This window comes from Eriocheir sinensis, chromosome 21 (genome assembly GCF_024679095.1).
Source record: "Eriocheir sinensis breed Jianghai 21 chromosome 21, ASM2467909v1, whole genome shotgun sequence".
In the NCBI taxonomy this organism is placed as follows: domain Eukaryota; kingdom Metazoa; phylum Arthropoda; class Malacostraca; order Decapoda; family Varunidae; genus Eriocheir; species Eriocheir sinensis.
Genome location: NC_066529.1, coordinates 3,474,499 through 3,492,096, shown reverse-complemented (window position 1 = coordinate 3,492,096; position 17,598 = coordinate 3,474,499). Strand labels below are relative to the sequence as shown.

At 43.9% G+C, this 17,598-nt stretch overlaps 2 protein-coding genes across 6 annotated transcripts in view; one reads left to right on the top strand and one right to left on the bottom strand.

The window, feature by feature from the left end:
- Positions 1-4,844, top strand: part of LOC127001528 (dynein axonemal intermediate chain 1-like) — a 68,357-nt gene extending 63,513 nt beyond the window's left edge. For all 5 annotated transcript variants that reach the window (XR_007755326.1, XR_007755325.1, XR_007755324.1 and 2 more), the window contains one exon: positions 4,697-4,844. The gene's annotated coding sequence lies outside the window, so the exon portion shown is untranslated. The remainder of the gene's footprint in view (positions 1-4,696) is intronic.
- Positions 4,058-16,559, bottom strand: LOC127001529 (long-chain-fatty-acid--CoA ligase ACSBG2-like). The gene is made up of 14 exons (XM_050866150.1): positions 16,450-16,559; positions 14,280-14,336; positions 13,746-13,918; positions 13,487-13,620; positions 12,399-12,564; positions 12,059-12,210; positions 10,289-10,527; positions 9,813-9,970; positions 9,205-9,311; positions 8,635-8,783; positions 8,202-8,330; positions 6,824-7,020; positions 6,244-6,444; positions 4,058-5,781 (listed from the first exon to the last, which is right to left on the bottom strand). Exons 2-14 carry the CDS (start codon positions 14,328-14,330, stop codon positions 5,583-5,585), a joined length of 2,055 nt encoding a protein of 684 aa, XP_050722107.1. The 5' UTR covers positions 14,331-14,336; positions 16,450-16,559; the 3' UTR covers positions 4,058-5,582.
- Positions 16,560-17,598: the final 1,039 nt, after the last annotated feature.

Below are 17,598 nucleotides of genomic sequence, written 5' to 3'. Positions count from 1 at the left end.
TGTCTGCGCGTGGAGTGTCTGCGCGTGGTGCCTGCATGTGGTGATCTGCGCGTCTGCGTGTGGTGTCTGCGAGTCTGGGTGTGGTACGTGTCTGCGCGTCTGCGTGTGGTGTCTGCGAGTCTGGGTGTGGTACGTGTCTGCGCGTCTGCGTGTGGTGTCTGCGAGTCTGGGTGTGGTACGTGTCTGCACGTCTGCGTGTGGTGTCTGCACGTCTGCGTGTGGTGTCTGCGAGTCTGGGTGTGGTACGTGTCTGCACGTCTGCGTGTGGTGTCTGCGCGTCTGCGTGTGGTGTCTGCGAGTCTGCGTGTGGTGTCTGCACGTCTGCGTGTGGTGTCTGCGCGTCTGCGTGTGGTGTCTGCGCGTCTGCGTGTGGTGTCTGCGCGTCTGCGTGTGGTGTCTGCGCGTCTGCGTGTGGTGTCTGCGCGTCTGCGTGTGGTGTCTGCGCGTCTGCGTGTGGTGTCTGCGCGTCTGCGTGTGGTGTCTGCACGTCTGCGTGTGGTGTCTGCGCGTCTGCGTGTGGTGTCTGCGCGTCTGCGTGTGGTGTCTGCGCGTCTGCGTGTGGTGTCTGCGCGTCTGCGTGTGGTGTCTGCGCGTCTGCGTGTGGTGTCTGCGCGTCTGCGTGTGGTGTCTGCGAGTCTGCGTGTGGTGTCTGCGCGTCTGCGTGTGGTGTCTGCGCGTCTGCGTGTGGTGTCTGCGCGTCTGCGTGTGGTGTCTGCACGTCTGCGTGTGGTGTCTGCGCGTCTGCGTGTGGTGTCTGCACGTCTGCGTGTGGTGTCTGCGAGTCTGCGTGGGTGTCTGCACGTCTGCGTGTGGTGTCTGCGCGTCTGCGTGTGGTGTCTGCGAGTCTGTGTGGTGTCTGCACGTCTGCGTGTGGTGTCTGCGAGTCTGCGTGTGGTGTCTGCACGTCTGCGTGTGGTGTCTGCACGTCTGCGTGTGGTGTCTGCGAGTCTGCGTGTGGTGTCTGCGCGTCTGCGTGTGGTGTCTGCGAGTCTGCGTGTGGTGACTGCACGTCTGCGTGGTGTCTGCGAGTCTGCGTGTGGTGTCTGCACGTCTGCGTGTGGTGTCTGCGAGTCTGCGTGTGGTGTCTGCGAGTCTGCGTGTGGTGTCTGCACGTCTGCGTGTGGTGTCTGCACGTCTGCGTGTGGTGTCTGCACGTCTGCGTGTGGTGTCTGCGCGTCTGCGTGTGGTGTCTGCACGTCTGCGTGTGGTGTCTGCACGTCTGCGTGTGGTGTCTGCACGTCTGCGTGTGGTGTCTGCACGTCTGCGTGTGGTGTCTGCACGTCTGCGTGTGGTGTCTGCGCGTCTGCGTGTGGTGTCTGCGCGTCTGCGTGTGGTGTCTGCACGTCTGCGTGTGGTGTCTGCACGTCTGCGTGTGGTGTCTGCACGTCTGCGTGTGGTGTCTGCACGTCTGCGTGTGGTGTCTGCGAGTCTGCGTGTGGTGTCTGCACGTCTGCGTGTGGTGTCTGCACGTCTGCGTGTGGTGTCTGCACGTCTGCGTGTGGTGTCTGCGAGTCTGCGTGTGGTGTCTGCACGTCTGCGTGTGGTGTCTGCGAGTCTGCGTGTGGTGTCTGCGAGTCTGCGTGTGGTGTCTGCGCGTCTGCGTGTGGTGTCTGCGAGTCTGCGTGTGGTGTCTGCGAGTCTGCGTGTGGTGTCTGCGAGTCTGCGTGTGGTGTCTGCGAGTCTGCGTGTGGTGTCTGCGAGTCTGCGTGTGGTGTCTGCGAGTCTGCGTGTGGTGTCTGCGAGTCTGCGTGTGGTGTCTGCGAGTCTGCGTGTGGTGTCTGCACGTCTGCGTGTGGTGTCTGCGCGTCTGCGTGTGGTGTCTGCACGTCTGCGTGTGGTGTCTGCGAGTCTGCGTGTGGTGTCTGCACGTCTGCGTGTGGTGTCTGCGCGTCTGCGTGTGGTGTCTGCGCGTCTGCGTGTGGTGTCTGCGAGTCTGCGTGTGGTGTCTGCGCGTCTGTGTGTGGTGTCTGCGCGTCTGCGTGTGGTGTCTGCGCGTCTGGGTGTGGTGTCTGCGCGTCTGCGTGTGGTGTCTGCGCGTCTGCGTGTGGTGTCTGCGAGTCTGCGTGTGGTGTCTGCGTCTGTGTGTGTGGTGTCTGCGAGTCTGCGTGTGGTGTCTGCGCGTCTGTGTGTGGTGTCTGCGCGTCTGTGTGTGGTGTCTGCGCGTCTGCGTGTGGTGTCTGCGCGTCTGCGTGTGGTGTCTGCGAGTCTGCGTGTGGTGTCTGCGCGTCTGTGTGTGGTGTCTGCACGTCTGCGTGTGGTGTCTGCGCGTCTGCGTGTGGTGTCTGCACGTCTGCGTGTGGTGTCTGCGCGTCTGCGTGTGGTGTCTGCGCGTCTGCGTGTGGTGTCTGCGCGTCTGCGTGTGGTGTCTGCACGTCTGCGTGTGGTGTCTGCGCGTCTGCGTGTGGTGTCTGCGCGTCTGCGTGTGGTGTCTGCGCGTCTGCGTGTGGTGTCTGCGCGTCTGCGTGTGGTGTCTGCGCGTCTGCGTGTGGTGTCTGCACGTCTGCGTGTGGTGTCTGTGCGTCTGCGTGTGGTGTCTGCACGTCTGCGTGTGGTGTCTGCGCGTCTGCGTGTGGTGTCTGCGCGTCTGCGTGTGGTGTCTGCACGTCTGCGTGTGGTGTCTGCGCGTCTGCGTGTGGTGTCTGCACGTCTGCGTGTGGTGTCTGCGCGTCTGCGTGTGGTGTCTGCGCGTCTGCGTGTGGTGTCTGCGCGTCTGCGTGTGGTGTCTGCGCGTCTGCGTGTGGTGTCTGCGCGTCTGCGTGTGGTGTCTGCGCGTCTGCGTGTGGTGTCTGCGCGTCTGCGTGTGGTGTCTGCGCGTCTGCGTGTGGTGTCTGCGCGTCTGCGTGTGGTGTCTGCGCGTCTGCGTGTGGTGTCTGCGAGTCTGCGTGTGGTGTCTGCGCGTCTGCGTGTGGTGTCTGCGCGTCTGCGTGTGGTGTCTGCGCGTCTGCGTGTGGTGTCCGTGCGTCTGCGTGTGGTGTCTGCGCGTCTGCGTGTGGTGTCTGCGCGTCTGCGTGTGGTGTCTGCACGTCTGCGTGTGGTGTCTGCGAGTCTGCGTGTGGTGTCTGCGCGTCTGCGTGTGGTGTCTGCGAGTCTGGGTGTGGTACGTGTCTGCACGTCTGCGTGTGGTGTCTGCGAGTCTGGGTGTGGTACGTGTCTGCACGTCTGCGTGTGGTGTCTGCGAGTCTGCGTGTGGTACGTGTCTGCACGTCTGCGTGTGGTGTCTGCACGTCTGCGTGTGGTGTCAGCGAGTCTGGGTGTGGTGTCTGCGGCGTCTGCGTGTGGTGTCTGCGTCTGGGTGTGGTGTCTGCACGTCTGCGTGTGGTGTCTGCGAGTCTGGGTGTGGTACGTGTCTGCGTCTGCGTGGTGTCTGCGAGTCTGCGTGTGGTACGTGTCTGCACGTCTGCGTGTGGTGTCTGCACGTCTGCGTGTGGTGTCTGCGAGTCTGGGTGTGGTACGTGTCTGCACGTCTGCGTGTGGTGTCTGCGAGTCTGGGTGTGGTACGTGTCTGCACGTCTGCGTGTGGTGTCTGCGCGTCTGCGTGTGGTGTCCGTGCGTCTGCGTGTGGTACGCAAATACCGTTAATTTGAGTACCAGCAGTGCCGGTACCGAAAACTCAGATACCGTACCGACAGGAGTGTTTTTCAAGGATTATATAATATTGTGGCTGCTCACATCACTGAGGATCCGAACCGTCGCTCACTAAGCTTGAGCTCTCGCCACCGAGGCCTCGGTACACCGCCAAGGAGCTCGAGCACACAAGTCAGCCCACGCAAGGAGACCTGCTTAGCCGTGCCGCGGGTTGGAGCAGAATCCATCTCACCGCCAGCCCGTCCACACCATCTCATTGTACACTTTGCCTAGTAAACTGCAACGCTCCTGTACGCCTTTCTATCGAAACTGCCACACTATAAGGATAGCTCACTAAGCTTTTGTTTTACCCCAGCTGTTCTACCAAATAAGAGTTGCTTTACCAAACAGAGCTGTTCTACTGTGTGCCCCAAGGCACAGAATAGAATGGGACTGGAATGAGATTAAAATCACGAATAATATTGATCCAATATAAATTTAATACTTTTAATTATGTTAAATTAAAGTAATATATGAAATCGATTTGATAAGAATAAAATATTTATCAAAAAGTCTGAACATTTTTTTCTAAGTACTTAAATACATTACATCAAAATATATCCTAAAAACATTATGGTCTCAATAGTCTTAAATAAGTTGAAGCATGAATAATTTTTTTATAAAGATCAGACTACATTAACGTTTTATCAGGAAAAACGGATATCTAACATTTCTCGTAACTAATTAATATCCTCGTCCCAACGTATAGCAGCTTGGCACCACCTCGTCTCTTGTCCTGCTTACCAACCAGTGCATGGCTGCACAATGCAAAAATGTAAGTACACACCACCACAAGCGACCCACGGTCATAGAATTATCATAATTTCCATTGTTTAAATCTGCAACAGGTATTTCACATCTCCAGATACTAATAAGTTATCAGTAAAGGTCTATATATTCAAAGTTTGTAGGTGACTGTTTACAAAATAAATGTCTCAGTGGACTGAATAAGTATACATCTTTGAACTTGGAACCAATACTTTACCTTGTTGTTGTGGTGTCTTTTATTAAACAGATAATTCATAAATAGCATCATTTCAGGAGTGCATGTTCATTTTGATGCATGTGCCAGGTGGCTGATTAGCATTCAATAAAAATTGGTGGAAAGAAAATTAATTCCTGTATCTTTTCCTCCACATACTAAATTTACCTACATTAACATTTGCCTTTAATTTGTGGATATTTTGTGTAATCTGTATCTCATTGTATAAACAAGTATAGAGTTCTCCTATATTATCATATTACAAACTATAGATGTATATGTATTTCATTTTCTGTGTACACTATACATATGTAGTCATTTATAGTTTTACAGTGGCGGTAGCTGCCAGGCACTGACCTCCTCCCTTGTAATATTTTTCTAACAATAAATGACTACAATACACTGACAGAGACAATCAGTGGCTATTCATATACCAGCAGGTAGTGCAGCCTGTTACAGCAAGAGCCAAGACAGCTTTATACCGAAGCAAACAGGGTGCGTGCTGTGGGTGGAGATCCTTTGCAACAGCAAACAAGTAAGCACCCAACATAAATCTTCACTTTTAACTCATTAAAATATTGACCAACCTGCTGGAATATCCTTAGAATTAAAGTTTATTTTTTTCTTTTTACAATATTTTCTTATTTGATTGATCATTTACTCATGTACATTTTGGTAATGGCAACCAACCATCAAGAGTCAAAAGATACCAAAAGATGCCAGCTCCTCATGCTGCCATGTGTGCTGGCATACAAGGTGTGTGGTATCTTTTAAGATGATCCTCAAATTTCTGAACTTGGAGGTACTTTCACACTTACTCTATATTCCAGCCAGTAAATTATTTACTTTAACAGTAAATATTACCATCTTATTTTTTTCTTTTTAAAGGAAACTTGATTATAGAAATACAGGAAAAATTTCAAGATTTGCATTTCCAAACTCTGAGCCATTAGTGTGTGGAATTTGATCCTCAAGACTATAGTCTACTTTTTAGTTTTGACTGGTCTTGTGAATTGTACATGGAGTCAATGATATCTGAATATTTTTCTAAAACAAAGCTTCTTTTCAACTTCAGTGTGTTATTTAGTTCACCTGTAGGAAGAGAAAAGTCGTGAGGCAAGAGTGTCCAGCGCTGCACTCTCTGTGCTCTTGATATGGCGTGTTGAGTGTTGTATCTGGGGAGAGAAAAAAGTAATTGGAAATCCATACAGAGGAGCCAAGACTGGTTGATATACAGAGGTGAGCAAGTGCGGTACTTAGTGCGGTAGTACCGCATCACAAAAAAAGTACTGCACTACTGCAAAATTTGTGAAAATACCGCACTAAAAAATCCTGCTGTACTCTTTTGCGGTACTATGAAAACTATCGAAGATGACATTTGCAGCGCGGCATGCTCACAGAATTTTTTTTTTTTACAGTGAATCGGACTCGATCAGTCAATCGGTATCAGTCGTCAGAATCAGTGATTCAGTCATTCTGACTTTTCAGTTATTGTTCAAAATTAAATACTAAATAGACAGACTAAACTACTACACTGCGAGTCTTCTTTAACCCGCGCGGTGCCGGCCATTTCGACCCTGGACCCATCTGTGGTGCTGGCTTATTTTTTATTTATTTTTTATTTTATTTTAGCATACCTCTCAATTCCCTCCTGTATGGCAGTAGCCAGAGCTCCTTGGGGGTTCTGCTCTACCTCAGCCAAAGCCTCAGTCACTGTGTGCACGTGTGGAAGCCCGAGGGTCACCATTGCTTCCCGGCAAGGTGGAGTCAGTGTGCTCAGTGGTTCTCCAGTGTCCACATCAACCTCTGATTTCAGAGTCAGCAACATTGACAAATACCTGTATTAATGTGATTCTTTGAATTGCATACATAGAGAAAGGGGCTATGTACATTAGAGATAGTGAATGTGTAACTTCACATTTATAAATCAATATAAATCAATAATATAAATGTGAATAAAATTAAAATTTGTCAGATTCCTGCAAGCCTGTAATAAGAGATTTTTTAATACACTTCCTTATAAAATGAAGATTGAGCATTTCCTAATTAATAGGTTGCCTCAAGACAATATTGAAAATATGTGAAATAATTAAAGAGAATAGGTCTGCAGTGACCCATTAAACATGAGGTCAGATGTCACACTTAACCTGCAACCATTCATTTATGTACGTACTCAATTCTGAAAACAATCTTTCTTAGATTTTATCTTTCACTTACTTTCTTTTGTCCCCAATCAGCATTGCATTACTGATGAACGGGAGTTCCTTCAACACTGCTCTCTCAATGAGCACCGGGGGAATGTTCTCACCTCCAGCTGTGATGATAAGCTCTTTGATGCGTCCAGTAATATATAGATATCCTTCATCATCAAAACTCCCAATGTCACCTGTGTACAGCCATCCCTCGCTGTCAATCTGCACCAAAGAGACAAATGTATTGCAGCCATACAGAAAGGTAATTAGAGTGTTTTGCAGAGCTACTACACTGCCCATGTCATTAACCTACATTTACACATAAACAGTTAGGGGGGCAGCATAGTGGCAACAAAATTGTCTGTGCTCATGAAAAGGGAGATAACTTAGGGGAAGGAAATTGCCAACCAACGTCCATAGGTATTTGCTCTGCACAAAGGCAGGTGGTTGCACAAGTTGTCTGATGTTCCAGATGTATACAGTGATGTCAGACAAGTTCATTCCTGTGGGCACTGTGAACATGTGTCTGGATCAGAATGAGCAGCAATAGAAAACTAAATGACAATACTTTTACAGTAAAAGGTTAACAGCTCCAAAATTTAGTGGAATAGATTACTGAATGGAAGTATTGACAGGGGGAGAGAGATAAGTTAACAAGAGGTATCTCATGTAGGCTGATATGCCTCCCAGTCACCCTAAAATACTTAATCCTGCTTTACTACCCTTTCTTCAAACATTCACTATGTATTATCTATCTTCATCCATCATAGGCCCTTCATGCGCACCAACTGTTCCATCCCTGATGTTGACATTCTAATTTTCTCTCCTTCCTGATATTCCCTCAATAGTTTTTAAGCCCCGTCCACACAGGTGTAGAATGTCTGCCACATACACATATAAAAGCGAGGCAGAGGCAAGTGAGCGAGCGGTGGATGGGCAAAACTCTCGCCTTTGTCTGTGTTTGTGGCGGAAAGTGTGTGCCCATGTGGACGGGGCCTTAGGAATAAATTTCAAGGGTAAAATACATACTAATAAGTATTGATTTTTGCTTGAGCCCTCGCCTAAACTCTCCTTCACATTTCCCTTGATTACTGACCTCTTTGCTACCTTCCACTTACCTTAATGATAAACGGAGTACTGTCACAACAGTCCGGCCTCTTTCCATTTTATCTATTGATGTTTGATGATAAAAAATTATGTATTTTAATCCACCATAAAACTTATCAAATTCATCTGTTCTTGAAAATAAACAGTAAACATACTGATGAAGAAGTAAAGAGGTGCTTGCAAGGCTGAGCTGAGTGAGGATGCTCCAAGCAAAACATCAGAGATGAGACAAAAGATAAGAATAGCACAAAGGTTTTTTTTACAACAAACATCATATCAGTGTAATCCAGACTTACTGTTTCATTTGTTTTATCTGGCATCTTCAAATACCCCATGAATATGTTTCGTCCCTTAATTAATATTTCTCCCTCTCCGGGCCGGCATCCGTCAAGGTAACTTAAGCGGCATTTAACGTGAGGGTCGATCTATGGAAAGAGAATTTGTCTGTGAATGCGTCAGCAAAATGTGAATATAAGATAACAAAAGTCAGTATTTTAACAGTCTTACGTAACATTATGTTACTCCAAAGTGTATGATCCTCTTAGGGCTCTTCATTTACATATATGGAACAATTAAAAGACAATTCATCACGTTTACAGTGACAGTGGTACTCTCACTTTCAAATATTACACTTGTGATACATGTATGTAGAAACTCTAAGGAGAGTAATCTTTAATTGTCACTTCAATTACATTACATTCAGTGCCCAAATAGCTGACTACTAGTTACCTTGCCAACACTTCCTAGTTTCCATATTCCTTCGTCAACCAAAGACACTGAACATATGCTCATGCTCTCTGACAAACCATAGCCCTCCATAATGGGTAGATCCAAGCTCATGAAGTACTCCAGAACATCCTTGGAAATTGGTGCAGTTCCTAAATAGTAAAGAAAGGCAAACACTTACACATAAATAAATAACATTTGGCTAACCTAAGAGATGAAACTTTCCTCATAAATGGAAATAAAGTGGTCAGATGATAGCAGCCACAAATGGGAGACTTGCTGACATTAACCCAATTATATCCCTTGAGTGGGAGGGTTTCATGCACACATGTTTACTCAGTCTCTTCCATGACCCATCAAAGGCAAAGTTTGGTTCTAATCTACAAGACTGTCCCCTTTATTGTGATCATTTGCCATTAAAGTAGTTTGACTGATGGCATTAAGTATTTCCCCACCCACTAAAACTAAAAAATGGACTTAAAACAGAATACCTCAACAGTTAAAAGTCAGTGAATTGCCAACCTCAAAATAAAAGTAACAGTATAAATAAAACTTGATTGCAAAGAAGCTCACCTGAGACCAAGCTAGTTGCACGAGACATGCCAATTGCTGCCTTTACTTTGTTGAGGATGAGTTTTTTTGCGAGTGCATTGGCCATTGTCTCATATGCCGTTAAGGTTCTAGGGAAAAAAAAATCTTCGTGCCAAGTTAACAAAACACACTTTGATGGCTAAAATCTTGCAGAGGAACAAAATAATGGTTCATATACAACTGCATAATAAAAACAATGAATAGTATACACCAACATGTGTTATAGATGATACAAGCCATAGAGTTCAATGTAATATATCCAAGTTTGTTTTGTGTAAGCTGGTGATGTCTGAGATCACTTGCTTCTTCCTAACCTCTCAATGGGTCTGTTGTATAGTCAGAAATGTGTCATTTTTTAAGTGTTCTGTGATGGTTTGTTTCTTTTCTCTTTCTTTCCAGTCTCTCCATGAATATTTTTTTGAGGAATATTTGATTTACATTAAAATACAGTGAAAGACGTTGAAGCATGATTTCTGTTCAAGCATATCACTATAACTCAAAGATCATAATCACCATCATTATCAACTTATTCATAATGTATTTCGCTGCATAATTTTCAGTCATTCCTTTTACGGTAAAGAGGATCAGACCTTCCTTCCTTTATGGCATTATAGTAGTTCAGCCCATGATATTTGGCCCAGGAGGCAACAGCTTTCTTCAGACCTCCTACTTGAGCCCCAGCCTCCTGCATCTTTTCATACATCTTTTCCCAGACCCTCGGAACAGCAACGAAACGAGTAGGCTGAACCTGGAATTGAGATAAGGTTATTTGAGAGTGTGCAAGTCATAAGTCTTTTTATCACAACTTTGACATTTCTTTAACCCTTTCCATCCGTGACGCAGACGTTGGCGTCACAGTATGGAAAGGGTCAACCCGGATGTCACACTGGCTCTGTGTCCCAGGGTAATGGGCTCCCTCTCACCACAGGCTCAAGGGCCAATGTTATGGAGATGAGCACCAAGGCTATGTGCTGCAACAGTGTATGCCCCCAACTTTACTTTACTATCATTAACTTAGTATGAAGTTTAGCTGAAAGTGAGAGTTCAGTTATAATTATCAACCTACTTCAAGGAGGGTCTGTAGTAGGGTGCCCTTCAATGCATCTGGCTGGGCAAAATACACAAGGCCAGCACACACGGTTGCTATGTAAAGGTCTAACATGTTTGCTGCCAGGTGGCTCAAAGGAAGGTAAGACAGCATACGTTCTTGACCCATTATCAGTGACCCGTCTCCTTTGTACTTGTAGCTTGTCCAAACTAGATGATCTTGTGAGCACATTACTCCTTTTGGCGGCCCAGTTGTCCCTGAAAAAAAGTAAATAAATTAAATTGATGAAATAAATCATAAATACTTCCATTTTTTTTTCACTTTGATATATGTCTTGGTATCTAGTTTGTTTTTTTAACACTTCTTTTATCGTTGTTTGGCGAAGTGAGGGAATAGAAGGAAATGATGGAGGTGGAGAAATGAAGAGAGAAGAGAGAAGTAACGAGAGAAGGCATAGGCCATTTATTGTCAGGAATGTTATGACACTTGGCCGCGAGAGGTCACAAAATCCATTAGACAGCCTAGGCTCCTCAGATAGAAGCACCTTATTGGTCCCGCGGCCTAGGCTCCTCGAATAGAGGCACCTTTGTTGGTCCTGGGGACAATCTGGCCTGAAGGAGGTGAGGGAATGAAGGAGGGGACAGAGTGGTAAAGGAACCAGGAAAGGGAAGATGTAGAAGACGTGTCTCCTGACTACGCCTTCTGCCCCTACAGGAAGCATGATCTCTTGGTCTTATACAGGAGGACGGACGTGTGACTGAGAGGCTGAGGTGCTAAATAGACCCTGACAGTGTAAGTTTTTATATGTTATTACTAGCTGAAGTACCCAGCGCTGCCCAGAAGAAATAAGACAAAAACATATAAAGCCTATGTCTGTAGCTCTCACCGTTTGGGCGTCTATAAAGGACATACAGATGGACGTGAGTCGCCCTTTAAATAGTCCACTTCCAAATTTTTGGGAGCTATATAGGATGGCTACGACTTGATGTAGTGCTCACAACTATTACAGTAGTCATCACAGCTATGTGGGTAGTCATCACAACTATCACAGTAGTCATGTTTAGCTCCGGCAGAAAACGCAGATGGTCCCAATGTTTGGACCATTTTTGATAGATTTTTTATTAAATAACTTAAAAAATTGAATATTAATGTGAATAATGTCCTAATATTATGTGCCACGATTACTCAGGAGTAGAGTACGCTTCAAAAACATATAGAGTGTATGTCTGTAGCTATCACCGTTTGGACGTCTATAAAGGACATACAGACGGACGTGAGTCACCCTTTATATAGTAGATTTGTTATACTGCTCCATATATTGTCTTTGTATGTATGTCAGTCAGTCGGACACCCGAGGGCGTCTTCTTGTGTTATACTACCACTACTCCCTACATTGTGTCTCGTATGAACGTCACTTGGTTGGAGGGCAAATGGTTAGCACTGCTTAGTATATTTGTGATTATTATACATACAATGAATAGTTAACGATAGATGATTCTTGTAGTGTGATAGTATGTATCTTATTGAACAGGTTTGAACGACAATTAGAAATCGCATCAGACAGATGGGTCTTTCCTTATCCACCAACAAACTGCCCATGTTGGGCGGTTAAAACTTCCTTTCACTCTAAATATATGTATAGGCTTTCATATGATGTTCTCATGGTTATGGAGAAGTTTGAATATTTGTATTACTTCGTTCTTGAAGCATATGTTACTCTTTACGTATGGAGTAAAAATCAAAGTATAGATTTACGAATCACATGCATCCTCAAAAATGATGCCTTACCAGAAGTGTAGATGAGCGTGCAACACTGGTTCACTGCAGCCAAGGAGAGTCTTTCATCCAGGTGTGTGTCCCTCTCAGCCATGCCCACGGCTAAGAGCTCGGGCCAAGACAGTACTCCAGGTGCTCCTGGGATGCCAGACCACTGAATGATATATATATATATATATATATATATATATATATATATATATATATATATATATATATATATATATATATATATATATATATATATATATATATATATATATATACACACAATTTAGTCTTGTTTTCATTACATTGATATTAAAACTACCAGTTACAAATTATAAAATTATAGAATATACAAGAACTTTTAACCTTTATGTTAGGAAGGAAGCGCTTGACAGCTAGAAATTTATTCAAGCAATCTTGGTCCTCTACAACAATTATTTGAGCTTCACAGTTGTCAGCCAAGTATCTGCAGGCCTCTGGAGAGTTGGTGGTGTACACTCCTGTGGAAAGCCCACCAGCAAACACTGCTCCTGTGTGAGGATGACATGAGGGAATGAACTTTTGGACACATTACTATCTATGACTCTGATGCCCTGTTCTCTTTATGAAATCCCCCTTGCAGAAGTCTCTAGGGCTCTTTGTTGGTGCCCTTCCTTCTTGAAGCACCAACACCTTGCATGCAACCACAGTACTTTCTTTCAAATGCATTCATTAATTATATCAGTCCATCTGATCTGTGGTCTCCCAGACACCCAATGCAACTCATTTTTTGAAAAATACAAATAACTGCAAAGTCAAGTAGAGCTTTTTAAAATCAATCATTAACCAACAGGGCCATGTGCTGGAGAGCGTTGCCTCATCCACCCTATGATTGGATTTCTGGGGTCCTCTGAGCATGTCTCATTGAGTGCCACCTTCTTATTACAAGTAATTCATGGCAGGATTCATTGGTTTTCTTGAGCTACGGGCTCTGTGAGAGCCTCATCACCTTTCTCCACAAGAAGGATTCTTACACATACAAGCAGGTGAGCAAGTTCACCTTTTGGGTTGCCTGCCATATCCTCAAATAGCCAGAGTTGGCATTCACTTTTTTTCATAGTAATGGAAGCAACTAAGGGGGCACACACACACACACACACACACACACACACACACACACACACACACACACAAAAAAAAAAAAAAAAAAAAAAAAAACCACCCCCACCACACATTCAAGTGCTGTTTTTTTGCCGAAAAAAGATAGTGCTCAAATGGTGCCCTAAGTTCCACTGCTTGCTTTTTGCTATATGGCCAAGTACCAACTATAGATGACAAGGTCTTTGTATACTGATGGAAACAGAATTATAAAAAAAAAAATCCTTATGCATGTCTATTATACTTTACTGGTTTTCTAAAAAAAAAAAAAGGATTTGTACAAGGAATCTTTGGACTCCAAAGGTATCTACTTACCAAAACTGGCTATGGCCCATTCAGGAGAATTGAAGCCCATGATGCAGACACCATGGAATCTCTCTAGACCCAGCTTGATAAAGGCCTTGGCAACGGTCCTGGCTTCCTCAAAGTATTGCTTGTAGGTCCAGTATCTAACACAATACCTTTTAGTTAGCATAATCATACATATCACCTTTCCTTTCTGATATCAAAATACATATCATTAAATTCATGATTTACACACAGGAGCAAGAAAAATGTAAATCGACATGCATACTTCCACACTCCTCTTTTGACGGCCAGTGCATTATGCTGTGGATACTCTTCAGCGATTTCTCTCATCATGGTGTATACAGACTTGGGTTTGAAAGATGCAGCCTCCTCATCTGATAACACAAGTTGCACAGCTCCATCTGCATCCCAGGTCTTTAAAGATGCTGCTGGGATGACCTTGCCAAGAAACAGATGAAAATAGAGCATGAAACTTTATTATGATTTACTATTTGCTTCATTTGTCTTTCACTGTATCTGCTGTTGATAAATGATTTCTCAGTATATTTATGGGCTGTATTACAGGTCAAACTCGAGAAATTTTGGGTCTCTGCAAAGGTCGGTTTAGGGGCCATACTACAAGTCCAATCCAAGATGCTTCGGGTCCCTACAGAGTTAGGGATTAATAACTCTATAGGGGCCTGAAACTTCTCGGGTTGGACTTGTAATACAGCCCCTAAACCGACCTTTGTAGGGACCCGAAACTTCTCGGGTTTGACTTGCAACATGGCCCTATATGCCAAACTTTTGCCACACTCACTTGGTCTGGGCCATTCCGATAAAGCCTGCTGCTTCCTTCAACATCAGCCATTGTGTTCTGAAAGAAGTAAAATCATGAGCAGGATTCATAGTTTGGATTAATTACTTTTCTAATACTTAACCATTAATACTGCTGATAATAAACAAATATTTAATTTAGGTATTTTTCTATTACAATAATTCTAAAGAAGTAAGATACTGTATACTACAAATACTGAAAATGAAGGCCTCATGTTAGTGAATGAATGAAAATTATCAAGATAGAGTGTACTGTTTGGAAGATAAGGCAATGAAGCTGCATGAACAGAATAAGAGAGACTAGTTGAAAGAGGCTCAAAGAGATGACCAACTACATACAGTGCTTCAACATAGCAATTATTTTCAATGCCCATTTCTCATCCTTTGCTAACACAATTATCTCAGTCCATGTTGCATCTCTTACTTAATCTGGGACTAATGGTGAACTGTGATGCATTCACTTCCCTAACCCTCTCTCCCTTTGAGTAATAACTATTATATCTTGAGTTCTGTGGATAGCTGAGGGTGATGTCCATAGCTGTGGCTGAGGAGGGTCAATCACTATGGAGAGACTATATTCAGTGGTGGTAGACTTACTGATAAACACAAGATGTAGACTAGATATTTATGTAAATCAGACAGTAGCTATGTTTCTCAGAGTTTCATCAAGTGTATGACAGGAGAGTACACACCCAGCACCCCTTGCCACCTTCCTAAAATCCCCTCCATTAATCTACTAAAACTCCTAAACTAAGACAACTAAACCTAAAACCTTTTGAAACTTCTAAACCTTTAATCCTAAACCCCCTAAACTCCTAAAACTAAACCTAAAACCTCCTAAAACTTCTAAACTCACACCTAGCACCCCTTGTTTTTTATACCATATATATATATATATATATATATATATATATATATATATATATATATATATATATATATATATATATATATATATATATATATGGTATAAAAAAAAGCAAATTAAATGCATTATTCATAAATGAGAAGAAATATGGTTGAATACTAAAAAAGAAAAGAAATAACATGTATAATAAGGCCCTTAATAGGTTGATTTATATAGTGAAATGATTATAAAAAATAGTAACTTTTTTATTTAGATATCTTAAAATGGTTTTAATACAAGTTAGTCAACATATTGAAGTGTTCATATATGAATTTTTATGCAGATATATTATTTTTTGTGGCGTCAGGAAGGTTTTTCGTCGCGGCGCGTGAAATGAGTCAGATTCGGCGAATGTTCGTCGCGACTTCTGGTCGAGCTCGAGCGAAAACTACTGAAGCTAGGAAGGCGTGCTTGGTGGCAAATGAAAGCTCTTTTAATACAGATTAATAATCAGAAAAAAAATGGAAAGCATTAAATAAATAAAAAAAAAGTTATAAGCAAAAAACTAGGACGTGTCCAAATCGCGGCAAAAGGGCCGAAAAACAGGCTATTTTGTGACGGCTCGACGACGAACTTGGAATCGAGCTATCAAAAAATCCTTCGAGTTGGTCAAACTACATTGCCAAGAGGGGCTACATGCCAAATTACAGCCTTCTAGAGGCAATAGCAAGGCCACACTAGACAAAAACGGCAATGTCTGGAGTTCGTCAAAATCGCTCTCGACAGGGTTTACGTTTCGAGCTCTAGCGACGAAACTACTGGGAGTAGGGAAATGTTATGCACCATATTGGAAAGCACATTGGAGGGCTAAATCATGTGTTAAATAAGTTTTTTGAAATTCTAAAAAAAATGAATGGGTTTCAAGGTTGGGAACTCAAAAATGTGTTTTCAGTCTTTTTTTGCTAACTTATTCGATATTTGACCCTTTTGTGTCAATTTTCGAGCCCGGTCGCTAATTATAAAATATAGCCCTTTCATTTTGCCGTCGCTTGATAACAGAAACTTTACCGTAGCCCCAGAAATAAGGGAGTTATGGCGATTCGCACCAAAGCGGTTGATTTTCCAAAATTCGCGGCTTAATATGACAAGGCTGGGGCAACTGTCCGTTCTATATAGTATAGGGTTCACTGATAAACTAGAATGATCAATAACATGAGTGAAGCAGGTTTGTTTTCAATGTAGCTTTAGTGCCCTAAGTGGCTGCCCATCAGTGGTAGGGAGTGGCAGCCTGCAACGTTAGCCAAACCTGCGGCACCGAGGAGGGAAGGGAGCAGCACACCTTATCCACTTATCCAGGCGACTGTCACTCCCTGGAACACGACTAATGGTACTAACTCATCCTCTAAAGCTGTGCTCGACCTGTTGGACTCGTGGCCAGACGATAAGATGGGTGACCTTGGACCGGGAGATGATGTAGTTACCAGGGCATGGCCTTAATGTCTTTAGTTTTCGATCTTTTTATTCCACTATCGGTCTCCATTAGCCTTTACCCCACGTGGCTTCTTCTATACATAACTTAATTATTAGCTTGATATCATTATGTAGAATGTATAATTTATTTCATTTGAAACATGTGCTATTTAAGATTTGAGACAAGCTCCGCGGACCTTCCATTCATAAAACCTCTATCTAAAACGTGCTCAGGCTTCATTGTAGAATAAACTCAGTGTCCAATGCTTAATTAACGAAGTCTCCTCTGTTTTCTCATCTGTGCGATTTTGCTAGTTGGCATCTTAAAATTCTTCCTCCGAGGTTGGCATCTTGGAGTTTGGCATGGCATTAACCCTTGTTAAGTGCCAGCAACAATTAACCAGCCTATATGAGTTTTGTTTGACCTTTTTTAAATGCACAACCATACCGAAACTCAACTCTGGTGCAAAACTTACATCTGAACCTTTCTTTACCGTAGTCATGGGACTGTGACCAACCCTCACGTATAAAGGATGTTAACCCTTAAGTTATATTTCAGTGGTGCCGTTGACATGATATTTTTACTAGTGATAGAATAACCAATGCAATATATAGAAAGAGAAGGGTATAATTGTCTCGCACGCTGGGAGAGGTGGGAAGGAAGGAATCTATCCCCTAATGGTATCCGCGATTTTTCCTTTTTCTATATACGGATGGGAACTACTAGTGGGCATAATAGTTGTACGTGGTTTCGGTGCTCCTCTCTTAATGGCCCTTCAGTCTGTACGTCAATGGTGACTATAAAAAAAACACAACCCCGAGACACATACGACAATAAGTGTGACATCCGGGCTACCACAGTTTACCTTCCCCTATAAAAAAAAAAGGTGGTAGTACACACACACACACACACACACACACACACACACCAGGTGGGACAGACGGATGGGCAGCGTGTGACAGGTGAGATCAAGGAGACTATAAT